Source organism: Cygnus atratus, chromosome 27 (genome assembly GCF_013377495.2).
Source record: "Cygnus atratus isolate AKBS03 ecotype Queensland, Australia chromosome 27, CAtr_DNAZoo_HiC_assembly, whole genome shotgun sequence".
NCBI lineage: Eukaryota > Metazoa > Chordata > Aves > Anseriformes > Anatidae > Cygnus > Cygnus atratus.
In genome coordinates this window covers 596,579-624,507 of record NC_066388.1, presented here as the reverse complement: position 1 = coordinate 624,507, position 27,929 = coordinate 596,579, and the positions used below count along the sequence as shown (strand labels likewise).

At 64.9% G+C, this 27,929-nt stretch overlaps 2 protein-coding genes across 5 annotated transcripts; one reads left to right on the top strand and one right to left on the bottom strand.

The window, feature by feature from the left end:
• Positions 1-256: 256 nt before the first annotated feature.
• On the bottom strand, positions 257-26,151 carry FGFR1 (fibroblast growth factor receptor 1). Of its 4 annotated transcripts, none has more exons than XM_035562678.2 (18): positions 26,006-26,151; positions 20,182-20,392; positions 11,475-11,738; positions 10,450-10,533; positions 9,867-10,042; positions 8,452-8,575; positions 7,533-7,723; positions 6,057-6,201; positions 4,660-4,856; positions 4,022-4,167; positions 3,786-3,907; positions 3,565-3,675; positions 3,259-3,449; positions 2,982-3,104; positions 2,738-2,808; positions 2,476-2,613; positions 1,869-1,974; positions 257-1,786 (listed from the first exon to the last, which is right to left on the bottom strand). In XM_035562678.2, the coding sequence occupies exons 2-18, from the start codon at positions 20,270-20,272 to the stop codon at positions 1,610-1,612; spliced, it is 2,457 nt and encodes an 818-aa protein (XP_035418571.1). In that variant the 5' UTR covers positions 20,273-20,392; positions 26,006-26,151; the 3' UTR covers positions 257-1,609. The 4 variants fall into 4 exon arrangements, with proteins under 4 accessions (XP_035418571.1, XP_035418570.1, XP_035418574.1 ...); XM_035562677.2 differs by having other exon boundaries at positions 4,654-4,856; positions 26,006-26,150; XM_035562681.2 differs by lacking the exon at positions 11,475-11,738 and having other exon boundaries at positions 26,006-26,150.
• LOC126913591 (inner centromere protein-like) lies at positions 15,118-18,187 on the top strand. Its single transcript, XM_050715748.1, has 2 exons — positions 15,118-16,405; positions 16,436-18,187. Exons 1-2 carry the CDS (start codon positions 16,271-16,273, stop codon positions 17,213-17,215), a joined length of 915 nt encoding a protein of 304 aa, XP_050571705.1. The 5' UTR covers positions 15,118-16,270; the 3' UTR covers positions 17,216-18,187.
• Positions 26,152-27,929: the final 1,778 nt, after the last annotated feature.

Below are 27,929 nucleotides of genomic sequence, written 5' to 3'. Positions count from 1 at the left end.
CGCCACCGTCACGGGCACCGCGTGCTGGTGGCGGAGAGGAGGCGAAGGTCGCTGAACGGGGTGGTATTCATACAGGGAATTTTGGAGTGAGGATAAGCAGAGTTCCCACAAGAACAGCCTGCATTCTTCGTTAGCCTTTGAACTCTTCCTTCCCAAACGGGCAGCCCGGAGGAGCCGAGGGCCCGCGGCGTCTCCCAGCACCTGGGGCCAGGACCCGGCCGCACGCGGGACTGGCAAAACTCGTCTCCGCCACGGCTTGGTTAAAGTCTTTAATAATTACAAGAATTCCAGATTCATTACAGAAGAGTTTACAACAAATAATATTTCTCCATACAAAGGCAAAATAAACTTTTCAAGTAACAGCGCCCTGGCTCTGCGGTCCCGACGCCAGTGCTGGGGAGGGATGGGGACGCGCGTCCCCCCACCACGGCACCGCGGCGCCCTCCCCGCCGAGCAGCTCCGCGGGCTGGGCACCGGCACCGCCGGGCAGGGCAGGGCCCGGGGAGCGGTGCCCGACACGAGGATGCTCCCCGCGGCGCCGCTAAGGCACAGGCGGGCATGGCCCGGGAGCGGGGCCCGTGCTGTGCCAGCGCCCCGGTGTCTGGTGGCAGCTCCCGGTGACAGCCGGGGGCACCGGGCAGCACCCGCACAGCGCCGGGGGGCTGCACCCGGCCCAGCACCGCCAGAGACCCCGGGAGCCAGGGGGAGGAAAGGCCATTTACACCATGACAACGTGCTCCCAAAAGGCATCGACACATAATTATTATTGTTTAATACAACCCCATATAAAACTGAAGCAGCAGCAGCAATTCTTATTGAGGGACCTAAACTGAAATAGGTTTAGAACATAATTTAAAAAAATAAAAACAGCAAAAGTAGCAAAATATATGATTTTTTTTTATAGCAACTGATATCTACCAGCCACTAGTACCTTACTACCAAACTGGTATATCTCTGGTAACAACCCTTTTAAAAAGACATGTAAATATATATTCATATTTATACATATTTTTAGCTATGTACACAGGACTTTTGTTTTCAGCACTGGCTGTTGGCTGCCTCTGCCACCGGTGCTGAGCAGATGCACGCGTGGCGTCTCCCTTCCAAGGTCCCAAGGGTTTGGTCAGCGAAGCGAGTTGGTACTGGCACCGGTGAGCTGGCGGGCCAGCCTTACAGCGCCGCACACCGCGAGGTCCGTGCCGCGGGGACTCCCGCGCCAGGTCGGGATCACACGCGGCGCACGCCCGGCTCCCCATTTCCCCCAGGACATCACGTCCCAGGAGGGGCGGCTGCTCCCCAGCAGGGCGCTGGCCCCGGAGGAGGATTTAGGCTTAACCAAGTGGAGAGATTCAAGCGCAGACCTCATGGAAGAGTTTAAAGGAAACAAAACAACCGACACCCAAAACACCAAGCGAAACCTTTGGGCTGCAGAGTTCACAACGGAGGCGGCAGGAGAAGCTGGCACGAGACGTGGGTGGTTCTGGTGCCGGGATGCTGCGGCCGTGTCTCCGAGGCCCTCACGCAGCTCGGCACGGCCGGGCTGCGCGGCGGCACCCCCCCGGCACCGCGGCACGCGCGGGCGTCCGGTCCCTCGCTGGCCGTGCCAGCCTCAGTGTCGCTTCAGTCCGCCGTTGGTGTGCTGGGGGGGGTACTTGGGAAGGCACGGCTCGTCCGGCAGAGGGTCGTGAGAAAACACAGAGTCCTCCCCCGAGGAGCAGGTGGAGCTGCGGGTGTCCGGGAAGCCGGGCGAGTACTGGTCCAGCGGCACCGAGAGGTCCAGGTACTCCTGCAAGGGACGGGGCTCAGGCGGGGACGGCGCAGCCCCGGGGGGGCTCCTGGATGGGGTGGGCGCACGGGGGCTCCCCTACCTGGTTGGAGGTCATGGCCACGATCCTGTCCAGGTCCTCCACCAGCTGCTTGAAGGTGGGGCGCTGCGAGGGGACGGCGTGCCAGCAGTCTCGCATCATCATGTACCTGGGGGCGAAGGGGCGAGAGCTGAGCCGGGTCCCGCGGGCGCACGGGGAGCTCTGCACCGTGGGCTGGCACCATCAGCCAGCAGAGGTGGGATTTCAGGGAGTTTGTGCTATTTTGTGCTCATCTCCTGTGTGGGAGGAAGGGAATGCCCCCGCCGTGGGCACGGGGAAGGACACGGGGCTGTTTTGGTAGGACCTAACCAAAACTGAGCTAGTCCCTGCTCTGGGGTCATTCTGGGATTCACTCCTGCTGAGGAATAACAAAGGAAGATGTCGATTATTGCAAACAGATTGAGCTGATGTTTTTGCAGGGCCGGGAACTGCTGGAAAAGTAACTCTGAACATCTGCCTTCCCCAGCGTGCACCTGCCTGCGCTCCGGGATGGGAGCACGAGGTTTGCCTGACGTTTGCACGGGCGGCCCCGAGGTGCATCGAGGGGAGCGGCACTGGCGGGGCGCAGCGCACGGCCACCCTCTGGTCCCCAGCCCGGCGCGGCACTCACAGCTCGTTGGTGCAATTGCTGGGCTTGTCCATCCTGTGGCCTTCCTTCAGCAGCTTGAAGAGCTCCTCCACCGGCACGCCGGGGTACGGCGAGCCGCCCAGCGTGAAGATCTCCCAGAGCAGCACGCCGAAGGACCACCTGCCGGGCGAGCACGTGGGGGCACCGTGAGCCCGCTGCGCCGAGCGGGGGCCCCACCGGAGAGCTTTGGGTGCGTGCACAGAAATTGGTTTGTTTGCTGCCGGGCCGTGCCCAGGGTACTCACACATCGCTCTGATGAGTGTATATTCGGTCGAACAGGGCCTCTGGGGCCATCCACTTCACTGGCAGGCGACCCTGGGACAGAAGAAAAACCCCATCAGCTCAGTGCCCCAAGGCAGCCCGTGGATCCGGAGGGGATAACTGGGAACCTGCTGGGACGGGCTGGGGCACCCCTGCGCACGGAGCCTGCCGCTCTCTGAGCGCTGCCTCCCCCTGCCTCCGCAAAGCCCCTCGCCCGCGGCACTCACATTTGTCGTCTTCTTGTAGTAATCTATGTGGTGGATGTCACGGGCCAGCCCGAAGTCAGCGATCTTCATCACGTTGTCCTCGGTCACCAGGACGTTCCTGGCCGCCAGGTCCCTGTGGATGCACTGGGCAGCGCGCGGGGCCGTGAGCTGGTCCCGAAACCCCGGCGGCCCCCCCACGGCGACGCGGGCTCGGAGAAGGGGGCGCACGGCCCCTTCCCGCAGCCCGGCCTCCGGGGTCCCCATCCCGTCCCCACCGCGGGGCGTGCGGGGCCCTCACCTTCTTGGAGGCCAGGTACTCCATGCCCCGCGCCACCTGGTAGGCGCAGGACACCAGGTCCTTGAAGGAGAGCTGCTCCTCGGGGACGCGGGCGGGGTTGTAGCAGTACTCCATGCCGGGGGGGCGCCGCGCCTGCAGGTACTCGCGCAGGTTGCCCTTGCTCGCGTACTCCACGATGACGTAGAGGGGGCCTGCGGGCAGCGGGGCTGAGCGGTGCTGAGCAGGACCCCAGCCCCTGCTCTGCCCCCGGGGGCTGTCCTCGCCCCCGCAGCAACCGGGACGCCCCCTCCCCGCCCACGCGCTCACCGTCCTGCGTGCAGGCCCCCAGCAGGTTGATGATGTTCTTGTGCTTGCCGATCATCTTCATCATCTCCATCTCGGAGATGAGGTCGGACAAATCCTTCTCCGTGGCGTCGGCTGCAGCAGCAGAGGCGCCGGTCGGGGCGGGGGCCAGGCTGGGTCCCCCCGTGCCGTGCACGCCTGGCCCCAGGCACCGTGCGGGCCCCCCCGCTCCCACCACCACTTACACTTGAGCATCTTCACGGCCACTTTGGTGACGCGGTTTGGCTTGTCCTTGTCGAGGCCGATGGCCTCCGCCAGCACCACCTGCCCGAAGCACCCTTCTCCCAGGGGCTTGCCCAGGATCAGCCTGCCGGGAGGACAGACAGACAGCCTGACGCCAGGGGAAGGAGAGCGGGATGGCGCCCGGCACCCACCGGCGATCCCACCGCCCGGCCCTGCTCCCACCCCGCGGCACCCTCACCTGTCCCGGGGCAGCTCCCACCGCGGGTCCTCGGGGAGCTCGTACTCGGAGACGCCGGCCAGCATGGGGGTGCCGCTGGAGGAGAGCCGCGAGGGCCGCACCAGCATCACGCCTGAGTTCATGGAGGAGCTGGAGTCGGCCGACACCTGCAGCGGGGCCGTGGGTTACCTTCTCGCAGTGCCTGGGGCCGCGGCAGGCTGCCCCCGCCGGGGGGAAGGCGCTGACCGGGGCCCCCTTCGCCCCCCAGCCCTGCCCAGATCCCGAACGCTGTCTGTGGGCACGGGGCCCCTGCAGCGCTGCTTCCCGGTCGGAGCACGACTGAATTATTTTTAATTAATTTCCTGCTTGCTGATACCACAAAATACACAGCCTGGGGGTCCTCCTGTCTCCTCGGTGGGTAAAACAGGCTCTTCTGCTCAAACATTAGATTGCCTTAAATCCTTCCAGCCCTCCTCACCACCCACAGGGACGGTCCCCACCCTGCACCGTGCCATGGGTGGGCATAGGGCTGCACAGGGTCTGCACGCAGCGTGGTGGGGGGTGGCCCTGGTCCGCCCCCCCCCCCCCAACCCAGGGCAAGGGCAAGTCTCCGGGGGGAGCAGTAGGTGCAAACAAACCCCCTCTCTACTTTCTGTTACCTGTCTGCGCAGCGGGATGCTCTTGGCCAGCTTGTGCACGGCCAGCTGGCTGTTGAAGTCCGTCTTCTTGGTGGTGCTCTTCATCTTGTAGATGATGACGGTCACCACCATGCAGGAGATGAGGAAGGCGCCCGTGCAGTAGATGATGATCTCCAGGTAGAGGGGGGACGTCATCATGGCCGGCGTGTCCTCAATAGCTGGGTCGGCATGGGGAGGGCGTTAGCAGGAGCCCGCCCCGCGGTGCTGGGGAGACCCCGGCCCCTCTCCTCGCTCGGGGTCAGCCCGGCCTGGGGTGCAGCAGGGACCAGGGAGGCTGTGGGGAAGCTGCACGGGGACCCCTGGGCCGCATCCGCAGGCAGGCACCTGGGGCAGGGGGAGGCAGGACGGGGCCCCAGGCTGGGTCAACTGAGAGAGGTGTGAAGTGGGGGGACGGTGCCTGTCCCCACTCCGCATGGGATGGGATCGCGCTGGTGGCACCGCATGGCCGAGCTTGCCCCTGGGTTTGTGCTGGGGATGCTCCCCTGCACCGCCCCGTGGGGTCCCCGCCCCGCTGCTGAGCTGTGCCCACGTTCGGAGCCGGGCGTCCCCCGGGGCCTGCGCTTACGGCGGGGTGGAGGGGGCCGTGCAGCAGTGCCAGCTCTGCGGGGGTCCGGGTGTTACTGATAACAGATAACACCGGGGCAGCTCAAGCGGAGCAGCCAGAAGCGCCTCCAGCGGCAGCAGCCTGCTGGGCCCCCGGGCTGCTGGGGAGGGGTCCCAGCCCCACCTTGGTGGCTCCAGTAGCACAGGAGGCAGCAGTCCGGGGCAGCCACAAACCACATATTGGCAGCGGGGGAGCTGCTGTTGCCCCCCCACAGCACCCCCGACCTGACCCCCAGAGAACAGAGCCTCAGAGAGAGGTGGAAGAGTGGAAACCTCCTGTCCCTGCAGCCACCACCTCCGAGCATGCCCGGCTGGCCGAGCGGCGGCTGATAACGGGGAAAGTTTTTGGCTGGAAAGCGAGGACCAGGCGGCGCCCCAAAAACTTTCCCTGGCTGCTGTTATCAGCCTTGGGGCCGGGCAGCATCGATGGCCAGGAGCAGCATCAATGCGCCCGGAGCGCAGCAAAGCGACACAGCCCCGGCGCGCTCCCACACCGCGGGGCAAGGCCAGCTCCTCGCACACGGAGCCGGGCAGCACCCCCGGCGCCCCCCCAGCCCCCCGCTGCCGGCATGTGCCCGGGACGCTGGCCTGGCCCCGGGTCCAACCCGGGTTAAAAGCAGCCGGGTATGCATTGCCGGGCAGGGGTGGGCCACGCGTCCCTTCCCCTACCCACCAGGGAAGCGCCCTGCCCCGGACCGCAATGCATACGACACGTGGAAACGAGGGAGGAAAGGGACAGGAAAAGGAGTATATACCTTCGAGAACTGTCAACCATGCAGAGTGATGGGAGATCCCAATAGAATTACCCGCCAAACATGTATACTCCCCAGCATCCTCAAAAGAGACATTCCTTAAGTGAAGGACTTCCATTTCTTTGTCTGTCGTGTTAACGCCAGCCGTCTAGAAGGAAAAATGGAAGCAAAAAACGGAGAAGCAAACGACATGAGATCTTCTGGGAAGCGGGCCAGAGAGGAGGGAGCACAGTCTCATTTGCCAGACCCCCGGGAGCAGACAGAGACCACTGCAGACCTGTTAAAGAGACCCTCAGGATGACCACTCATCCAGCGGCCCTAAGGAGATGCCGGTTAAAAACCCTTCACCAAACTGAGTGTCCTGCCCATCTGAACATGCTGGCAATGGGCTACATGGAAAAATAGACCTCAGGGAGAGCCGGCCGGCTGAGTGTCAGGACGTGGGGGGCACGAGGACGGAGACAGGAGGGAGGGCAGGGACAGCAGCGCAGACCCGGCACGGCTCCAGTGGCTGCGCAGTGGGGTGGGAAGCACATGATGGGGGGGGGGAAGAACACAGCACAAAACCTAGCCGGCCTCGCTGGGTATTTTTCCATGGCTTTTTGCACCAGAAATACAGCAGAAACAAGAGAGCCCAGAGTTTTGTTCTCCACCGCTGGGGACGGACTGTCCAAGGAAGCATCCCACTGGGCGTCCTTCCGATTACCTTTTGCCAGAGGTCTGGTGACAGTGAGCCACGCAGACTGGTTGGCCTCGCCAATATAATTGGAAACCTTACAAACATACTCCCCGCTCTCCGCCTCTGTCACATTATACAGGGTCAGCACCTCCGCATCAGAGCTATTAATTCCCGAGTGCTGGAACAGACCAACAACAGAGGAGTCACATTGACGGCGTCAAAACTCGCGGCGCCCGGAGCACCGGCGCCCGCTCCGCTGGCACGTGCTCCGCCCGGCGAGCTGGGGGCTGCCCCCAGCCGGCACCACCGCGGGCGGCAGGGCTGGGGGGCACGGTGAGCCGGGCAGGGGGGGCAGCAGGCGAGGGACCGCAGTGCTGCTCCCTGCTGCATCGCCTCCAGGGGCATGGGCAGGGACAGCCATGCGCCCTGGGGTCTGGGGCGAGGATGGGGACAGGCGAGCACCCCGGGGTGCTGAGCGGCTGGTGCACGGAGGGCGCTGCTCCTGCCTGGATGGAGCAGGGCGCAGCCATCCGCCTCCGTGCTGGCTCCCAGGGCCCCCCCAGCCCCACGGCGTGCACCTTTGCGGCACCACAAGGATTAACGCACCCCCCGCACGCTGCCCTCCCTGCTCCCTGCCCACCTCCCACCCCCGGGGCGCAGCACACAGGGCTGGGGGTGGCTCTGCGGCTCTGGCGGCCTCGGTGCCACCTGGTGGGGTCCCCGGCTCTGTGGGACCCCGGCTGTGCCCGGCGGGGACCCTGCAGGGAGCTGGGCTGGGGCGGCCCTGCGTGCGGCTTTACCTTCAGGATCTGCACGTAGGGCAAGTTGTCGGGGCCGATCTTGCTGCCGTTCACCTCGATGTGCTTCAGCCACTGGATGTGGGGCTGGGGGTCGCTGTAGACCTTGCAGACAAACTCCACGTTGCTGCCCAGGGCCACCGTCTTGTTGGCAGGGAGCCCTGCCTGCAGGATGGGCCGGTGCGGGGAGCGCTCTGCAAGGGACAGGGCCGCCTTACCACGGGGCACCCCGCAGCCCCCCGCACGGGGACCCCCGCTCAGGGGGGGCTGTGACTCCCCTGTCCCCAGGGGTCTCCTCCCGCAGCCCCAGGGCGCAGGGACAGGTGACATCCCGGTAGGTGACACCCCGGTGCGGGGACTTGGCTACCTATTGGGGGGTCAGAGGTCAAACAAACCAAACGAGGGCCCCGGCCGTTAACAAAGCGGCTGCCACTGTGGTGAGTCAGCATTAACAAACCCCTTTGTTCACCTCGCTGACTGTTCCCTTCAGTTTGCTCAGTGTAATCAAATTAAATCACATTTTTAATGGTTCATTTACTGGCATTTAGAGCAGCTCCACATGTGGAACTGCTCAGACCAGCCTTCCCAGCTGGGAATTATGGCTAATAAGGCGATTAGAAAAAGTTTCTGTCTGGTCTATGAAATTATTTCCACCACAATTAAAAGCCCCCAGAATGGTTCGGGGTGACCCTTCCGCCTCGCCTGTTCTGCACCAGGGGGCATCCAGCGCGTCCCCTCCCCGTGTCCCCGTCCCGTGCTGGGGACAGGCGGCTGGCCGGGCGCAGCACCCATCCGGCTCGGGGAAGATGAGCAAGGGGTGGGCGTGGGGCTGGGGCCGGGGCTGGTTTGGGAGCGGCACCTGGACCAGCACAGCCCGTCAGCAGCAGCCGGGCCTGCGCTGCCCCCCCAGCGCCATCCTCACCCACGACATCCAGCTGGTAGGTGTGGTTGATGCTCCCGTATTTGTTCTCCACGATGCACGTGTAGTTGCCCTTATCGGACGGCACCACCGAGTCCATGATGATGCTCCAGGTCGCGTAGCGGACCTGGGGGCAGGGGGGCCACGTTAGGTGCGAGGCGCCGGGCGTGCGTGTCAGAGCCGGCTCAGCCCCCCGGCCCCCGCCTCGCCGGCACGACATAAATCTGGGTTTGAGGTCACCTTTCCCCTCTCCTACAGAGGGGCCGTAATTGCTCCCAGCTGTCCCAGGACAGCCTCGCCACGGAGCCGAGCAGCAGACGCTGTGAGCTGAGCGCGCCGGGCTCGCCGGGCGCAGGGACGCCCGCCCCGAGGGAACAGAGCGGCATTGTTCTGCCCCGCGAGGGGACACCGCGCCGGGTCAGCGGGCAGGGCGCAGCGCATCCCGGGGCGACCTGGGTGCTGCTGACCGAGCGTTTTTCCTCCCGGCCCGTCCGGGCGCTCAGCTGGGTCCCCGGGTGGCTCAGCCGGGCTGCGAGCGCTCCCAGGTCCCCCCTGGCCGTGCGGCACAGGGATCAGCCTCCTGCACCCATCCCCTGCCGCTCCTGGGCTCCGGCTGCATCTGCTGCACACCGGGCTGCCACATTCCTCCCTCGCAGCTGGGAGCTGGTGATGCCCACAGCCCAGCACTTCGGCCCCAGCAGCCATCCCGGGCACCGTGCCGTCACCCTCCAGCTGAGGTGCTTCGCACAGACGGGGACGCACTGCCCCAGGGTGCAGCGCTGAGCCCCGCATCCCAAACGCTGAGCCCCTGCATCCCCCCACTTCTCCCATTTCCCCTCCCCAGCCCGATGGGAAGCTGCCTTCACGGGCTACGCCTGGCACCCCGAGCTGCAGCCCAGCTCCAAAACCAAACGGAGCAACCAGAGGCTTCCAGAGCAGCAGCCCCCGTGGAATATTGAAGGGATGAAGAGAGGGGATGGTGCCCCCCGGCAGGGCAGCTGCGGGGTGCCGGGGCTGGAGGTGGCCCTGGATGCTGGAGGAGCATCCCAGGGCGGACACTCCACGGGGGGATTAGCGAGGCCGGCCAAGGCTGGCTGGTTTCATCCTTCCCCCTCCCCCAAAGGTTGAGGCTGGTGCAAACATGACCCAGAAGCAGGTCACTGCCGTGGGTCTATTTTGCAACAGGAATGTCAGGGGGCCCATCTGCCCCTCTGGAGGCCCGGGGCTGCACGAACAGGCGGCTCGGTGCCTCTTAAGCTGCAGAGCCCATTCATTTTCCCCCTCCTCCCCGCGCCGCCCCAGAGCGAGCCCCCAGCCCGGCCCCTCGAGGTGCTCACGGAGCCCGGACCCATCAGGATGGAGCCCGCGCAGCCGCACGAGCACCCACATGTGGGTGCAGCCCCAGCCCGCACCCGTACCTTGTATCCCCCAATGCGGTGGTCGGGCTTGAACTCCTTGCCGTTCTTCAGCCAGCGCAGCGTTGGGTTGGGCGTCCCGCCCGACGGGCACTTGAATTTCACCGTTTTGGCGGCGGGGACCGCGTGGAGCTTCTTCTCCATCTTCTCGGGATAGGTCCAGTAGGGAGCTACGGCCTCTGGGGAGCCAGAGCGGTGGGCTCAGTGCGGTGGGCGCAGGGCACCGGGGAAACGGCTGGGGTTTGGGCACTGGGAGGGCCGGCGTTTGCTCGTGGTTCAATGCTGGGGATGCCCGGGGCGGGATGGGGGCGAGGTGCGAGGTGCACGCTCAGCCCGGCCACAGCAGCAGCCTCCCCATCACAGCCCAGTGCTGCTGTGCCCCGGGGCAGCCGGGGCTGCTCCCCCATCGAGCCCTCGCTGACAGCAGGTGTCGTGGGCTGGAGCAGGGCCCCCTGCCCACCCTCTCCTCGGTCCCTGCGTGATGCCCACGTGTATGCCCGGCTTCCCCTCACTCCCACCCCAACAGCCATGACAGAGAGGAGGAAGGGCAAAGGAGCATTGGGGCAAACCCATCCGGCAAACGTACGGTTCGGCTTGGTGTTATCCGCCTCCTTCTCCTCTGAGGAGGAATCGTCTTCGTCGTCGTCATCCTCTGCAGACGGGAGCGCGTCTGCAAGAGAAGAGACGCCCAGCTGAGTGGCCGCCCGCGGACCTGCCCTTCCTCCTGCACGGGACCCGACACCTGGGCAGCACCGAGGCACGGCGGGGAGGTGCGAGGCTCCTGGGTGGATGCTGTGCACCCGCTGGCACAGCCAGCAGGGCCCCGGCTAGCAGTGCCTGCTGTCCAAGCGCAATTTGCCCCCAGAGGCTGATTTTGGGCTCCGGATGACAGCGCCCCATGCTGCGCCTCCAGGCACCGCGCCTTGCCCGTGCCTGGTGACACCAATCCATCCAGGGGGCAGCTGAGCCCCCAGGGTTAGCCGACACCTCCCGACCCGCAGCATTCACCTCCACCATCATGCCTCAACAACACCAAAGCGAACCTCGGCCTGAGCCCAGCGCGTGCTCGTTGTGGCGGTCGGATGTGCAGCCCTGCCAGCCCATGCAGACAAACACACGTGTTCCCACGCATGCACCCCGTGGGCTCGCAGGGGCAGCGAGGGCGTCGGACACCATCCGTGCTCCCCACTGGGAGCCTCAGCCTCCCCCTGCCCCGCGGGGCCGGCAGGAACACCTGGCGGTGCCTGCCCTTCCGCAGAGGTCTCTGTGCACCACGGTCCTTGCCAGCCTGTGCCCCGCATGGACCCAGCGGGCGCGACAACCCCGGCTGCCCTCCAGGCACGGCAGAGAGCCCTCGCACCAAGCCGGCGGCTCCCCCAGGCACCCCGCAGCGCAGGTCCCAGCTCCGCAGCCGGGCTCTGTGGCCGTGCCACGCGTGGGGAGCACGGTGCTGCCACGGGCAGTGCGGGGCCGGGACCCTCGGCCAGCGCCCGGAGCCGCTGCGCTGCCGCCGAACAAACCTGCGCGTGGCGGCGAGCATGCAAACGCGTGCGCACGGGCACTCCGCTCCTCGCTCCGCCTGGGCTGCCCCTTCCCTGCGCCGCTACGAACCTGAGACGTTCACGGAGAAGTAGGTGGTCTCGCTCCCCGAGGGGCTGTTGGTCATGCAGGCATAGAGCCCCGAGTCCTCGGGCACAGCGTCCCTGACCTCTACCTCCTCCCCGGTAATGCGCGTCCGGTTGTTCTCGGCCAGCTGGACGCCGTCTCGCACCCAGTTGATGCTCTGGACGTCATCCCGCAGCCGGCAGCGCAGCTGGAGGAGGTCCCCGGGGTGGGCCGAGTAGGACTCCACTTCGATTTTCGCTTTGGGCAGAACTGGAGGAGTTAGGGGAGAGAGAGAGAGAAGGGAAAAAAAGAAGGAGAAAAGAACTAGAGACAAAAGGACACCAAGCTGCTGAGGGGCTGTGTTAATCAGGCAACATGCGCTGCTGGGACGTGTCGGTGGCCCCGCGGCCGGCTGTCCCTGAGCGCGGCCACGCAGCCCACGGGGCGCAGGGGAAGCAGAGGCAGAGGCTGAAAGCGGCCGAAGCAGCACCAAGCGCCTGGCCCCACGGCACGGCGAGGCAGCAGCCGGGGAGCTGAAAACCACCAAGTGCCCTTGGTCTCTGCCTGGCCCGGTCCCTCGCAGAGGGAGTGTGCTGTGGCAGGGATTTAAAATGGGGGAGAAACGGGCAACCTGAGACGAACCCTGCTGAGCTCTGCAGTGGCTCTGCCCCGCTGCTGCTCACGGGCCCCAGGGTGCCCCCTGCCCAGGAGCAGTCTCAGCGAGCGAAGCGGGCCCCGGGGTCCCCATGCTGCAGGGAGCCCCGCTCTGGTCAGAGCGCCTCGGGGAAGGGCAGAAGGCCGGGTCAATTAGGGGGGGCAGCAGGCGAGGTGCGAGGCTCGGCGAGAGCAGCAGCGCTGGGAAAGCTCAGCCCAGGGAAGCTCTGGCCAAGCAGGGCCGGCAGGGCGCTCCTCGCTTGCAGCCATCCTGAGATGTTCATGCGAGCAGCACAAAGACCCTGTCCGTCCATCCTGGTGCTACGCGGGCTGCTCTCTCCTGGTCCCTGGCGTTGCTGACGGGGCCGTATCCCCCAGTGCTGCCCTCGCCCGGCAGTTGCTGTGCACAAAGCTGTTGGTCCCCAGGTCCTGGGCTCGGCGCAGATGTCCGGGTTTCAAACAATCTCTTCCAATTTCGTGGCCCAAGGACGGGCTCAGCCAGGTGCAGCTCTGGCTTCCCTTCCAGTGCCAGCACCACAGGTTTTCTTGCAGAGCTCCGTCACCATCTCCGCAGGCGCTGAGGGTCCCCATGAGGGTGCAGGGCGGGTGCAGCCGCGTTCCTACAGCATCTTCCTGGTCCTCGCTGCTCTCTGGGCAGTGGCCGGCCAGCTTCAGGCTGGCTGACAGCAACAGCCATCCCCTTCCGCTCGCTCCAGCTCAGCACAGAGCCTTTTCACAAGGCAGCCCCGAAGCAAATCCTCGGGAACATTTTCTGCATATGCCAAGGTTCAGAACGGCTTCCAGAGGTCCCTTCCAACTGTGACCATTCATTGATCCTGGGATTCCCTCGCAAGAGCCCTCGGGACTGCCTGGCTGCCAGCACCCCGGCAGAAGCACGTGGCAAACCTTCCAGGGCAAGCCCAGCAGGTGCCCATCGCCTGGACCGGGAGGCTCCGCTCCCCCCTGCTGCTGGAAACGAGAGCTCGGGCTTCCAGCGACTCGTTCACCGACCGAGCCATGCTCTGTGCTCTGCCTTCTGGCCACTTCTGTCCTCGCACATCTGAGAGGCTTCAGGGGAAAACCATCTAGGAACAGCTTGAGAGCTTCTCTCTTTTGCTTAATGCCTAAATGAAAACAGCTTGCTGGGGAAGAGTTCAGCGCTTTCCTCGACTGCGAGAGGACCAAAAGCCAGGCTCCCGATCTAGCAGCGAGGTTACACAGCGCTGCGGCGTGGAAGATGGAGGCTGGCGGAGTCCCGTAGCTGCTGGGGGACGAGCCTTGCTTTCGCAATCGTTTTCCCTGTGTTTTCCTCCCGCAGTCACACAGAACGGGCACTCCTAGCAGCTCTGATTTGTGTTTCAAAGGATTAGTCACAGGCAGCACCCAACACACACAATGCAGCAGCTCTGTCCCGTCTGTCGGAGCAGCACGGCACAACACCGCATCCTCCTGCCCGTCCTGCCCGCCTCTCAAACACAGCAAGGTCAGCCAGCAAAAAACAGCCACGAAAACCCAAAACAAAACCGGGAGCAGCAGCCAGAGCTGTCTGTCCCTTGTTTCATGCCCTCCAGCACCTGCTTTGGGCTCGGGTCTGAATTCCTGCAGCCCCCAAACACCTCCCAGCCGGACCCACAGAGAGGCTCAGGGGGAGAAAAGCTCTTTGGAGGTGGGGAGAGCTTCAAGACCCCCACCTGCTGCTGGGGCTCGGGGGGCAGAGCCCAGGCTCACAGGAGTGCTGCCGACACCGGTGTGCCTTTCAGTTGGTGCCCCCAGCCCGGCCCTGCGAGCCCAGGGCTGCTTTGCATCAGCAGCGTGACCGGGGAGGCGCAGGGGCGTGATGGACAGGGCGCTCCCCTGACGGAGAGGGGAGGCAGAGGGCAAGGCAGGATCCTGCCCTTCGGTAACCCAAAGCACATCTCTGGCACTCGGGGATAAGGCGGAAAACGCGGCATGGTGGGAACGGCCTGAAAACGAATTCACAGGCTAATGAGCATGTCCAGGTTAGCTCCCCCCCGGGCGGCAGCGGGACAATGCGGCTGCCGGGGCGGCCCTGGCAGGCGGACAGCGCCGCAGCCCGCTGGGACGGCCTGGCTGGCACCACCACAGCCGATGTGTGCCGTGCCCATGCAGCCCCTGCGAAAACACGGGCACGCTCAGGGCAGCGCGGTGCCCCCGGCAGCACAGTGCCCGCGGCGGGGACGGGCTTGCCCCCACGTATGGTAATTAGGGTGAGCCCGTTTGATCGCTGGACTCCATCAGCCTCAAACGTCTCTTTCATACGCTCTGCTTTCCTGTAACTTAAACCAAGCCAGCAGGTGCAGCTCCTCCGGAGAGCAGCCGGCTGCTCCGAGCAGGGTGCTAGCAAGCCCGAAGCAAGCCCCGCTAGCGAAAGCTTAATCGGCCGGACAAACGGTTGGCTCTGCTCGGGCCTGGCCCGTCCCGTTACTGCTTGGCAAGGAAGCCAAGCGGAGGAAGCAGAGCACGGCGCTGCTCGCCCAGCCCTCACGGGGTGCATGGGGGGTGCTGCTCCTGCTGGGGGCTCCGTGCCTGCCCCCGGCTGCAGCAGGGGGGGCTCCGGCTCCTTCCATCCCCCTTGTCTGCCAGCTGCTCTGCACGGGGAGGAGAAACACCCACCGAAAACATAAATAAGGCGTAGGAGAACAAATGCAGCCTCCCTGCAAAGGTTCCCTGCTGCTCCCTGCGGCCCCAGGCCCCTGGGTGCCCGTGTACCTGCCATCCCAGCACTGCTTTGCCCCTCTCCCAGCCTGAGCCTTCCCAAAGCGCCCAGCCCCATGTGGCCGTGGCCCTCTTGCAGGCAGCACTGCAGGAAAGAGGAGGAATTTGGGTCCCCAGGGACACCAGGGAACCCCCAGAACAACTCCAGGAGTGGGCATTCTCCGCAGGGCTGAGGCTGGGACCTTCAGCTGAGAGATTCTGGTTGTTTTTTTTTTTTTTTTTTTTTTTTTGCTGTGGGTTTTAAGGCAAAGCCGCCAGCTCCAGCATCACTGCACAGGCCTGGAGAAGCCAGCACAACGCACGTTAAATCTGGCACATTTGAACTATCCGCCATGCCCTTTTCAACCTGAATTCTTCAGCCTGGGGAGGAATCCTGAGCTTCCCGGTGCAGAGGGGGCTGGTGGAGCCCCATCCCGTCCCGTCCCACAGGGGAAGGGAGTGCCCACAGCCCGTGGGGGGCCCCCACGTCCCACGCAAGGAGGGGCGATCCCGGCCCCGGGGGAGCGCGCCTTCACCTTGAAACGAGCCCGAGAAGTGGATGCGCGATGTAACGGCAGAGCCGCCTGCAGCCGTTTTATTGCCTTATTCCAGCTTTGAAATGGAACCGAGCACAGAGTTCAGCGCGGCGAGCGCGAGCCAGATGGAGAGTGTCAGCGGGTTCCTAGAACTGTCACCGCTCCCCCAGGCATGGCCCCTGCCGGGGACGGGGACGGCCGGGGCAGCAGGCCGGGGCCGCCGGGGTGGCGCAGATTAACCTTTCCCCCTGCTCCCAGCGCAGCCCGGCCGCTCGCCCGCCCTCCTTCCCCCCCCGAAGGATTTTGCATGCAAATGGCCCCGCGCCAGAGCCGGGCCGTCAGAATGCAGAAGTTCTGCATTCAGCCCTGACAAAACAGCGCGAACCGCTGTGTTTGCCAGAGCGAGCGCAATAAAGCGGCCAACAAAGCGGCGCAGGAACAATCCGGGCTGAATGGCCGCGAGCAGCGGGTCCGGCTGCCGGTTGCCCTGGAAACCCCACCAGGGCTCACTGAAGGTATTTCCTGAAGAAAAAGCACACACATGCCCCACAGCTCTGCTAATCCCAACAGGAAGCGCTTACCGGGACGTGGGGATTGGCTTCTTTCTTATTTAAAAAGTGCCTCTCCCCGCTCGCCCCCGCAGCTGCCCCTGGGCGCGCACGGAGGTGGCCAAGCGGCCCCCGTGGCATCCCCTGGGCTGGGGGACCCGTCACCCCTGCCCAGGGGGTCCCGCCACCGCTGTGCAGTGAGCAGGGAGATGCCGCAGGGCACACGTAGAAACACGACCCGTTTCTTCCCTCGGCCCTTGCCCCATGCCCTCTCCCACCCGGCTCTCCAGCAGCAGAGGCAAATCGCAGCGCAGCCCCGGGCACACTGCTCGGCCGAGCCAGCAGTGAGATGCAGCAGCATGAGGTGCAGCAGTGTGAGGTGCAGCAGCGTGAGATACAGCAGCGTGAGGTGCAGCAGCGTGAGATGCAGCAGCATGAGGTGCAGCAGCGTGAGATGCAGCAGCGTGAGATGCAGCAGTGTGAGGTGCAGCAGTGTGAGGTGCAGCAGCATGAGGTGCAGCAGCGTGAGATACAGCAGCGTGAGATGCAGCAGTGTGAGGTGCAGCAGCATGAGGTGCAGCAGCGTGAGATGCAGCAGCGTGAGATGCAGCAGTGTGAGGTGCAGCAGCGTGAGATGCAGCAGCGTGAGATACAGCAGCGTGAGATGCAGCAGTGTGAGGTGCAGCAGCGTGAGATGCAGCAGCGTGAGATGCAGCAGCGTGAGGTGCAGCAGTGTGAGGTGCAGCAGCGTGACATGAAGCAGTATTTCAGTACCAGGCACACCAGCAGCTTGCGAGGCCACCGGGGTGAATGCTCACCTGTCCCCCGGGACACCCCAGGAGCCAAGGAGCCTGCGGGGTGGCAGCTCGGGGCAGCCGAGGGTCCCGCACATCCCCGGGGACCCACACACGTGCCCGTGGCTTTTTGCAGTAAGCAAGGGGTTTGCTGGGGCCCCTGCTCGCTGCCCAGAGGGAGCCGACGCCGTGGGGACCCCGCTCCTCTCGCCCGGAGCTTCAGGAGGGGACGCTGCAGCACCTCGTGCACCCTGGGCACGGCGCGATCCCACGGGGGCAGCGGCCAGCCCCACGCACACAGGGCAAGGCACAGGGCAGCTCCGCAGCCTGCGCTCCGGCCGAGCGCTGCTGCCGCTGCCTTTCCCAAAGACTCATATTTCTTTTTTTTTTTTTTTTTTCCCTCCTCAATTAAGGGCTGGAGTGACAGCATCCGAGTGGAAAGGCGGGAGGCGGGGAACAATGCCTGCTCGACAGGCTGGGAGGGGAAGGGAGCAGCGTGATGCCCCAGCGGACACGGCGGTGCCCCGGGGACAAAGTGGCTGCAGCAATGGGGGGCCAGGGCAGACGGACTCCCCCAGCCAGTGTGCTCACTGGTGCAGGTGGGGGCTGCTGGCCACCCCCCCGAGCTCCACAATCGATCCTGGGCTGCCACCATCAGCAGAAGTGCAGGAGGTTTCCGAGCCTTCACAGCTCTGTCCCTTTGGGTCCAGAGCAAGCCCCCCGGGACAAGGCGGCCACAACAAAGCCCTGTGACCTGGGAGCAGGGCCCCCGCAGGCTGGGGGATAAGCCTGCGGCCAGCTGGGCCAGCGTCTGCGCCGGAAAATGGGGCAGAGCCCAGCACCGCATCCCCAGGGGACCGGGGAAGGGGCTCGGAGCCGCTGGAGAGCTGCAGCCCCCGGCTCTGCCCCTGCCCATGGGGCTCCCCTTCACCACACCTTGCCCCCGATCGCCCTTCCCCAGGGGGGGACTCGTCCCCCCAAAGGCATCTGCTGCAGCGGGGCAGCCTCCAGGAATCGGAGCACCCCAAAACGTGCCGCTCCCCAAATGGGGCCCAGCAGCACCCGGCTCCCCACGGAAACTTGCTCGGGCGCTTCATGCCGCTGGCATCCCCTGCGTGCAGGGATGAGGCAGACCCGGAGCAGTGGAAAAGCCCCGACAGCGGAGAGGACAATAGCAGACAAGGAGAGAGGGGAAAAAAAATCCCCCCTGCAATTTTCTGCAGGTTTCTGTTTAACCTGAAGACAAAGACTGGCTTTGTGAGGGAGGGAGATGGAGGTTGCTCATGGAAATTTCTTGGCTTTTTCCCTTAACTTTCTTTTTTTTTTTTTTTCCACCTCCAAATTTAGGTAACTATAAAATGCAGTAAGTGCCCATTAATATTTTATTTGCTGCAGATTTTTCAATCACAGGAGCAAGTCCCTGACAAAGGCAGGGTTTCCAAGCCCCCTCCCCAGGCCACGAGGAGGAGGCGGGCCGGCGGTTTGAAATCCTCCTTTGCAGCTAAGGCAGGGGCCGCTCGCCCTGCGCGAGCGAGCGTGGGGGATTACTTGCTCCCCGGGAAGGGAGCTTAGCCGCCTCAAAACCAGGAGTAAACTGAAACCCCATAAACATCTAGAACAAAGTCCGGAAAAGCTGCTGCCTCCGCCACGGAGGGGACGGGAGCGTGGCCGCAGCCGCCCGCCAGGCGATGCTCATGCGGGCGATGTGGGGAAGGACGGTGTACCAGCCCCGGGGTGGGATGCAGCTGCCCCACACACAGCCCCCACGGGACCCCAAACCCCTCAGGGCCGGATCCGGAGCCTGCCCTCGCAGGTGAAGCTCCGGGTGCTGCCGTGGGTCCTGGCCCGGGCCCGGCCTTTTCCCTCCCAGCCCGGTGCGGAGGCGCGCGTCACACCGGGAACATTTCGTTCCCAGCAGCCGGCTCCGGAGCCAAAGGGCCGGACTCTGCCCCAGCCGGGCTCCTGCTGTGGCACTAATTGGGCCGCCCTGGTGGGAGCCGTGTCGGGGAGCTCTTCCAGAGTTATTGTTAGCCCTGCCATGGGGCTGGCGAGGGCCCAGCTCCCTCCTCTCCTCCACCACCAGCACCAGCGGCCTGACGCTGCTCCCTCCAGGGCTCCCCAGGGCTCCCCAAACCCAGCTCGGCTCACACCAGCCTTCAGCCCGAGCACCTGGGCAGCTTTCCCCGGGTGGCAGCAGGGTGAGCAGAGCACAGCACCTCCACGAGCCCAGGGAGCTGCTGTGCACCCACACAGCACTGAGCCCGGGTGCGCCATCGCCGCTCTCCCAGGGCCATCGTTCCCCCAGGCGCTGCCAGGAAACCTCTTCCAGGAGAAGCAACCTCCCGAGAAAAACATGTTTACTGCTGTCAACCGCGTTATTTACAGAAACAGGCAGTGAACGTGCCAGTGGAAAAATCTCAGGGAAGGTTGCTTGTGAGCGATGCTCTGCCCAGTCACCGCTCCGGGGTGGCAGCAACCTGTAGCTCCCAGGGGACGCGCACAGCTCCAGATATCGCAGCGGCCGCATCCGTCACGGGGTCCTGCTGCCCCCTGACCCTGGACGCTGCGTGCCCCCAGTGCAGTCAGCTCAGGGACCCCAGCTGAAGCAGGGTTTGCTCTCTGATGTGCCTGCTGCCATGGGGTACAAGCTCCTGTCTCAAGTCCTGAGCCACCAAGGGCCCCCAGGCATGGGGAGCGCCACGGTTCCCTGGGCAGCCCCACGTCCATCCACATTTTGGGGTTTTGGTGGGAGGAGGAGGGAAGAAGGAGCGAGCCTTAAAAAGAAAAGTAGTACCCCACAGCCCAGACATTCTCGGGTAATTAAAACCAAAAGGCAGCCAGTCAGAAGTCCCGGGCGGCGGTGGCTGGTCTGTTTATTCTCTGCCTCACCAAGGGAAGGCCGTGCTTTGAAATGCTATAGCGTCCTCCCTGCGCGGGGCCGGCCCTCTCTGGGGCCTGGTGACCCACGGAGCCCCATCCACCACGTCTCAAGGTGCCACCAGGGTCCGGAGCTTCATGGGGCCATAGAAGCGAGTTCCTGCGGCCCTTGGCCACAACCCCGGTGCTTTTGGAGAAGGCAGCCCGAACTCCCAGCCTCTGCCAGGTCTTTAGGGGCTGTATCCTCCTCCAAACCGTTGTTTGGTTTCGCCACCATTTCACTCCTGGTTTACAACACCCACAGGCGACGCTGGAAGCGTGCACACGCTTTTCATGCCCATGCAACTTGCTCTTTGCAGACGACGCTCGCCACGTCCCTCCTGGCACCAGCCCGTGGCCCCAGGGCACCCGGCAGCCGCACGTGGCAGCGGTTGTGCCCTCGCACACGCTGTGGCTCCGCAGGCAACAGCCCCGCGCTGGACCTCAGCCCAGCCTCTGCCTCTTTTGCAAGGCGGGAGAGATAGCGGTATCTTATCACCCCAAGAGGAACACAAAGAACGAGCCGGCGCGGCGGCTGTGCTCGCCTTACCTTGGTCGGGCAGGGTGGGGGCCGGCCTGGCAGCAGACAGTGCGGCTGTGACCAGCACAGCCCAAAGGATGAGGCACCTCCAGGTAAACATCCCACTGCTGCAGCTACTGCTCGGCGACTGGGCTCCACAGCTCCCACTCCATGGGGGCCCCGGTGGGTCAGCCGGCGGGGGCAGTGGGGGGGTCTCCGCCGGGCTGTCGGCCAATGCAAGCTGCGGCGGAGGAAAGCAGAGTCAGAACAGGGTGCACAGAAGCCCCACGCCCTGCAGCCCCTTCCCCTTCATGCCCCTTTGGCAGCAGAGGGGAGCCCCCACCAACAGCCCCGCGGCGCAGGCATGGTGGTGCCCCATGGACACCGCGCTGGGACGTGCTCGCCACGGCAAGTGACACACTTCGTGTCCCCAGCCCAGCGGGAGAGACCTTCAGAGCCACCCTGACCCACATGGACCTCCCACAGCCTCCAGCAACCCAGCGCTCAGATCGGCAGGGTTAGGTTTTTCTGAAAAAAACAACCAAAAAAACGAACATGCTGATGTGCTGAGAGCAAAATTGCTGGCAAAGCAGAACCGAGTAAAGCAGAATTTCCCAGAATGGTGGGAGAAATTGTCAAATGCTGTTTAAAAGAGGGGAGGTTTCTGATCGACTCCCTTCCTTCTCCTTCACATAGTTGGCTCCAAAAAAGCAAGTCTAATACAGATCGAAATGCTGTAAAATTTTTGCAACAACAACAAAAAAATCTCCCTTTATTCTAGCCAGATCTTCAGGACTTGGCAGAAGCCTTTTAGTTTTCTTTAACTCTGCCCATATGCAAAATGGAGAAGTCTCAAGATCCAAAAGTCCTGTGGGACCAGAAAGGTGTTCCCGTTGGGCTCTGGAAGCCAGGCCACTTCCCTCCTGCACACACATGCCTGCAGGCATGACGTTTGCAAATGCCCGCCTGCCTCTCTTCCTTGTTTTCACTGCATCTTCTGCTACAAACATCCCAGGCAGCTCCCAGACCATGCCGAGCCCAGGACACAGCCCCGGGTACGCAGCAGGTGCTGGTGTGGTTAATCCAAGCCGGGTGCTCCCGAAGCCGTTTCGGGATGTTAGGGCTGCAGGGAGGCGAGGCAGATTGCGCACTGGTGCGCCCAAATGGCAGGGGTCTCGCTGCAGACCTCCTGCTGGGCAAGTCCCCCATGCCCAGACCAAAATACGGTGTTATCTGTGTCACCACGCACCCTCGGCACAGCAGATCCTGCCGCAACCCCCAGCCCCTCCATCTCCCACAGGATCTGTAGGGCACACAGAGCTCCCTCCGCTGAGGAACCTTTCCGGGTGGCTGCTGTGCCGGAGCCGAAGGGATGTGGCCTCCACCTGTGTCCCTCCTGCCCTCCGTCCTTCCCGCTGGTGGGGCCGAGCCTCCCTCAGCCACGTGGGAAGAAGCACGAGCAAACCCTGCTCGGGACGGGCGGCTGGAGCCAGAGCCCGGATGCCCTCAGCTGTCCCCAGCCAGCCGCTTGCTTCCCCAGGGAGCCGCGCGCGAAGCACCGCGCTCCATCCTCCACAACATCTGCGACATCGCAAAGCCTCCGACTGAGGTCCTGACACCAGCAGCCATTAATTGTTCCCCCGGGCTTTACCGCAGGGCTTGCGCACGAGCTCCCTGCCCCGTTAATTGCTTAACCCCAGCCCGGCTGCGCTGGCCGGAGTGGTGGCGGCGGGTGCCCCGGGAGCAGGCGCATGGGGACAGCACCGGGGGGCCCCGCATCTGGGCCACCGCTCCCCTTTCCCAAAGCATCGCCTCTCCCAGGGGGCAGGCAGGGCAGCTGCCCCTGCCGTCCCTGAAGGACCCACGTTTAACACTGGGTGCTGCCTGGGGGGCTCGCACAGAGCTCCAGCAGGTTTGGGGGCTCCAGCTGCCCCTTCCTCACCAGCGCTGGAGCGTTTGGGACCCCAAATATTGACACGAGGCCGGGCAGCGAAAAGCAGCACCCAGCAAACACCGGCATTATCTCCGAGCCCCAGTGCTCCCAGGCGCCAGGCAGCGCATTTCAGAGCAGTGATTGAATGTTAGCAATTTATCAGGGTTTGGAAGGGGGAGGTGGAAAAAAAAAGTCGTCGGTATTTCTGGAAATTATTTTCTGTCTCTAAGTGGTTTTGTTTATCGACAGCACATGCTCCCCGGAACATGCCCTAATGCGGAGCGTCTGCGTGGGCCCCCGGGCGGCTCCGTGCCGAGGGGCGGGCGGGGGGCGCGCTGCACCTCGGCGAGCGGCAGTTCCTGACAAGTGAGTCAGTGCTGGCTCGGCACGCAGCAAAGCCCTTCCTTCCCCAGATCCACCTCAGAGCGGGCCCGGCCGGCTGATTCAGGGGCTCGACAGCAGCCTCTTTCCACTGCTCACAGGTCTCTCAGCGGCGACGAGCTGCCCCACGGCAGGGAGAGTCACGGGGGGAAAGGGGAGGGAGCCGCGTGCCAGGACGCGGGGAGCGAGGGAGGGCTCTGCTCGGTGCTCAGCTCCCAGCACAGGCAGGCGGCAGCTACGGCCCAGCTGGAAAGCAGAGGTGCAGGACAGGGACCTGTCCTGCACGTGGGGACGAAGCGGGGGCTCCCCCTGCTTCCCCTCAGCTGCAGCCTGGGGACACTGGTGTGCAGCGAGGAGCTGCTGCTGGTGGAAGGGGCAGCCGGGGGCCCTCTGCAAGGAGCTGGGGTAGCAGGAGAGGGCTCCTACCTGCGCAGACAAAGGCATGGCTCTGCTCTGCTCAGCTTTTATATAAATCCCAACAGGAAATCGCTTGCTCTGAAGGGCTGCAGCCCAGGGAGGGAGGGTCTCTGGCTCCTTCCAGGCACAAACCTCACAGAGCATCTTCCCTGCTCCCGCACGGCCCCAGCACGCTGCAATTTGCTGCTTGGGGTGGATTCAAACAACTAAAAATGGAAACAGCGAGAGGAACCAGCGCTAAGTGCCCCTTAGAGACCTGCCTGCCGAGGCTGCAATTATAGCTGGCCATTACACCCACGGAGCTATTTAGGAGCGCCGGCAGGAACACCCCCGTGCCCGCCTACCCCGCGTCCCAGCCCACCCTTTGCACACCCGCGTGCCCCCGAGGAGCAGCCCCGTGCAACCTGCCGCTTGTGCTGTCCTCGGCGCGACCGGGGGCCGGACTTTTGCCCTCTGCTCTCCCACGCCGTGAGTCAGGGCTGAGCTGTCGGCACACACGCAGCACAAGCAGGGCCCTTCCCCTCCCCGTCAGCGGCTCCGATGAGCGTTTCTGAGCTGAGTGTGGCGGGGAAGCCCCTTCCCGGCGCGTGGCTCATCCCTGGGAACGCATCCAAGGTGCCAGAAGCAGGAGCGTGGCCGCTCGGCTGGGGCACCCTGGGCTGGGAGCAGGGGCTGGGGGCACCCAACCCTCCCCGAGCTCGCCCCCCAGGAGCAGGCTGCATGTGCCCGGCCGTGAAGAAGAGAGACTGATATTTTTCTCCGAGCCCCAACACAAGCAGCCCCTCCGAGCTCCCTTGGGACAGAAGGGCACGGCAAAGGCAAATCTCTCGGGGGACGCGGAGAACCTTCCCCTCGCCCAGCACTCCTTGCCCTGGCCTCAGGTCGGGAACCAAGTATTTGCTGAAATAAAAAGCAAACACAACTGCAAATGTAACTACAGGGAAAAACTGTAATGCTTAAAGCAGACGCATGCTTGGAAAAATAAATATCCAACTGTGCAGCACACATACAGCGTTAACCCTTCCCAGCCATACGCGTTACAGCCTGCTGCAAGCTACCAGGAGTGTCTCTAGCGCCAAGTTCACCGCACACTGTGTGTGGTGTGAGCAGGGGTCTGGCACATGGGGCAGGAAGGACAGGGAAAGGCCCAGCCTCACCCCCAGGTCTCTGTAAAACCAGTTCAGGTTTAGAAGCATCCCCAAATCCAGGGCCCCATACCTCAGGGCTCAGTTTTCAGATCTGCAGAGCATCCATCGGTACCCAAAAACCTCCCCAGGCTGGTCCCGCTGACTGCTCTGCCGAGGAGTGCTCCAGGATGAGGACACCAGGACGCAGCCGCAGCCTCTGGAAGAGGCAGAGGCCGGTTATCCAGCCCGAGAGGCGGCTGGAGCTTGGATGGGGCTTCCCTGCACTCAGCTCCTCCCAGGAAAGCCGCTGGGAGCGGAAGGACACGCACTTCTCCGGCAAACGTATCCCCTACTGTTCGCATTTGCCTTCATCCCCAGAAGCAGGAGGTCCCCAACGGGGAGAAAGCCAAATTGTGGGACGAGCATCTGCGATCCAGCCTGGGCCTGGAGAGCACAGCACCAGGGTGAAATCCGCTGGGGCTGGAGGCAAAGCAGCTCCCAGTTCAGTTTACATTTTCAGGCAGATAAATAAACAGGGAGCTCCAGTTTGCCCCTGAAAGTGACCTGGGCTCCTGCCCAGCACAGCTGCAGCAGCCAGGTGCCTCGCACACAGCGAAGCCCCGTGCCCGGTGCTGCTCCTGCCCTCAGCCTGCCGGGGCAAGGACTGTGCTCATTTGTTTTAATCTCCTCTAAGCAACACAAGAAGGCAACAGTGCACGCCAGCCACCACAGAGATTAGGGGAGGAAGTGCTCCCGTGCGGGGAAAATGGCTGCTAGCCAGAGAGGTGCATGGGGTCCGCGCCCCTGCTCCTGCAGCACCCCCGGGCTGCGCAGGGTCGCTGCTGCCCGCAGGGAGCTGGGTGGCACCCCGAGACCTCCGGTGAGAGCAAACCGCTGCCTCTGCCTGCTCACGGCTGGACACAAATCCCAATTCCACTCCGTCTGGGACCCCGACAAACCAGCAACCTCCGAATCCGTCTGTTTTATTAACGCAAGCAGTTTTATTAATGGGCGAGCCGCGCTGTGAAGGTTTAAACATTCACCGCAAGGCAGCCGCGGCGGCCAGCTGCAGCACGCGAGGCAGCGCACAGTTACCCAACGACCCGGCGCAGGGGGGAAATCGCGAGGCGGCTTCAGCGCTTCTCGGTGGAACCTGAACGCGTTACGAACGGGCACGCAGCCCCCGACCCCGCTCCGCACGCCCGTGGGCCAGCCGGCTGCCCTCGCCAGGCAGCGCCAGCCCCATCCAGCGCCAGCTGCGCTCGGCAGGCTGCGGACACCCAGCAGGTAACGGCACCGCCACGCCGTGCTCCCCGAGCCTCCGCCACGCACCACCGGGAGCGATCCCCGGGCAGAGAGTTTGGGTGGAGGGCGAGGCGAGCCCCCCACCTCCGAGCCCCCCAGCTCCCCTCGAGCGGCTCCCCAACACCGGAGGCGACACAAAGCCAAAGCGCGGACTTTGGAGCACCTCGGTGCGCAGCTTCTACCGAAACGCCCCGACACCTCGCGCCCCAGCCGAAACAAAACCCAGCTCCTCTCCCACCTCTCCCACCCCCTCCCGGGGGCCGCCGGGCTCCCGCTCGCGAACTTTTGGCGCACGGGGCCCGGGCAGCGCCGCCGAGCCCGGCACGGAGCCTGCGGGGCGCGGGGGGGTCCCGGCGCCCAGCTCCGGCCCCAGCAGCGGGCGCCGAGCGGCGGCGAAGCGGAGCCCCCCCCGCGCACGGGCACCGCACCCGCAAGCAAGAGCTCGGCCAGCGCTCGCCGAGCCCCGGCCGCCGCCAGGCCGGGCCCGCGGTGCCCGCACGCCGCAGCCCCCCGGTGCCCCGAGCCGGGGTCCCCGTCGAGCCGCCCGGCGGCGGGCGAGGATCGCGGCGGAGGGGCCGCGGTCCCGATCGGGCCCCCCCCCGGGGAAAAAACGAGCTCCCGCCGCCCCGCTCCCCCTCCCGCCCCCGCCGCGGTGCCGGTGCCGGTGCCGGTGCGCGCCCCCGCTACTCACCGGAGCCCCTCGGGGCGGCGGCGGCGGCGCGGTGCCCGCCGCTCCCGGGAACAATGGAGGGGAGCCCCGGCCGGGGCGAGAGGCGCAGCCCCGCCGCCGCCGCGCTCACAGCGGCCGCCCCATGGCGGGGCCGGCCCCGAGGTGGCGGCGGGAGGCGCTCCCGGGAGCCGCGGCCGCCCCGACGGCCGCCACTGGCGCTGCGCTGCCGCTGCCGCCGCGTCCCCGCCGCGCGCCCGCCGCCGCCGGACTGAGCCGCTCCCGCGGCACCCCGCCGCCTGCCCCCGGCTCCTCCCCCGCCTTCCTCGCAGCCCTCCTCCTCCTCCTCAGCGGCCTGATGGGGCTTGTAGTCGCCGCCGGGCCGCCCCCTCGGCGCCCCCCGGGCCGCGCTCCCCCCCGGGCAGCCCCCGGGGCAGCCTCCTCCCGGCCGCCGGGGGAAGCCCCGCGCCGGCAGCGATGCGGTTGCGGCGGGGCAGCGGCCGGGCCGGCCGTGCCGAGCGGCGCCGCTGCGTTTGAACCGAACGCCGGGCGTCCACCTCCGGCAGCAGCCGTGCAGAGCGCTGCGCCGAGCCCCGCTGCGTGGTTCCCTTCCAGGGTGACTTCCAGGAGGTGCGGACGGGGAGAGGGAGGGGAAGGTGACATGCCTGCCGGCACGCTCCCCCGGCAAACCAGGCATGGGGGAGTTTAGCCGAGAGCAGGGAGCGTGGGGACAGCAGAGCCACCCCGGACTTTGTCCCAGACTTGTCAGTGTTGGCCCCGAATGGATCCTACAGGGCTGCGCTGTAACACCTCCTCGCGATGGAAAGGCAAAGGGACCGTGCCTCTGCTGCTCCCGTTCCTTGGTTATGGTTTTCTGCTCGTTCCATCACCGGGAGGCTTGGATGGGGAAAACCATCCCTGCTCCAGGGAGGCTCAGGGGTCTGCCTGCATCCCCGGCCCCAGCATCGCAACGGGGCTCAGCAAGGGAGTGGCCACAAGTTGTCACCATCTGGTGGCACGACTGGAGTATGAACAGGTCCTGCTGGACGGGGAGGGAGACAAGCACTCCCCAAGGGTGGCCTTGGGCTGCCGAGAGCCCAGGCTGGGACCCAAAGGAGAAACAGGGCCCTGGGGGCTGAGCTGGGGCTCGCTGCCTGCTGGGGACAGGTGGAGGGCCAGGGAATGAGGACTCAGCCGCAGCAGGGAAGCGCCAGCCCCTGCCCACCCGTGGGCATCCTCCCTGCCTTGGGCGCGATGTGCTGGGCTCCTCCACATGCGCGTTTGTGATGCAACTTCAAGGCAATGCAGATGCTAATTTCACATGAACCTGGGCTCGTTTCAGTCTAACTGCCCTTAATCACGAACAGGATTAAGATAAACTGGAAGTAGGTCTTGGCTCCCACAACAGCTGAGCAGCTTACCCGTGTGGGGCAGGTCCCGCGGCAGCCCGCAGGCAGCAGCTGGAGGGAGCAGCGCAGGTTCAGCTCAGCAGAGGCTCACCGTGCTGGGACACACTCAGGCCCCTCTCCTGCTCACACTGCTGCTCCTCCGAAACATGTTCTCCTGTGCTCCTGCTGTGGGACCAGCAGGTCCTGAATTAAAGGTGTTGGGAACCTGCACCGTGCCGGGGAGTCCCACCTATCCGCATCCCCACGCAGGGGCACACTGCAGGCTCCACACGTACCCATCAGCACACACAGCACCGCCAGGCTGCCCACCCCCTCGAGGCTGTGGGGTGCCCCCCCACTCCCCCCCACACTCCCATGTGGCACCGACATCATCCACGGGTGAACCCGCACCATCGCTGCCATCGGACACAGGAACACCGGGCACAGTGTGGGCACCAACACAGCCCCAGCTGGGGAGCACCCAGTGCAGCCTGCCCAGTTGTTTCCCTGTGTCTCCAGACTGGTTATAGTGGGAACCAGAGTGAGCGGGGGGGGGACAC

Coding starts and splice junctions, on each gene's coding strand:
- LOC126913591 (XM_050715748.1), top strand. CDS start 16,271: ATGCAGCAGCATGAGGTGCAGCAGTGTGAGGTGCAGCAGCGTGAGATA. Junction 16,406..16,435: donor GTGAGATGCAGCAGTGTGAG/GTGCAGCAGTGT, acceptor CAGCAGCATGAG/GTGCAGCAGCGTGAGATACA.
- FGFR1 (XM_035562677.2), bottom strand. CDS start 20,272: ATGTTTACCTGGAGGTGCCTCATCCTTTGGGCTGTGCTGGTCACAGCC. Junction 7,724..8,451: donor CTACCAGCTGGATGTCGTGG/GTGAGGATGGCG, acceptor TGTCCCTTGCAG/AGCGCTCCCCGCACCGGCCC. Junction 3,105..3,258: donor AGTACCTGGCCTCCAAGAAG/GTGAGGGCCCCG, acceptor CGCGCTGCCCAG/TGCATCCACAGGGACCTGGC.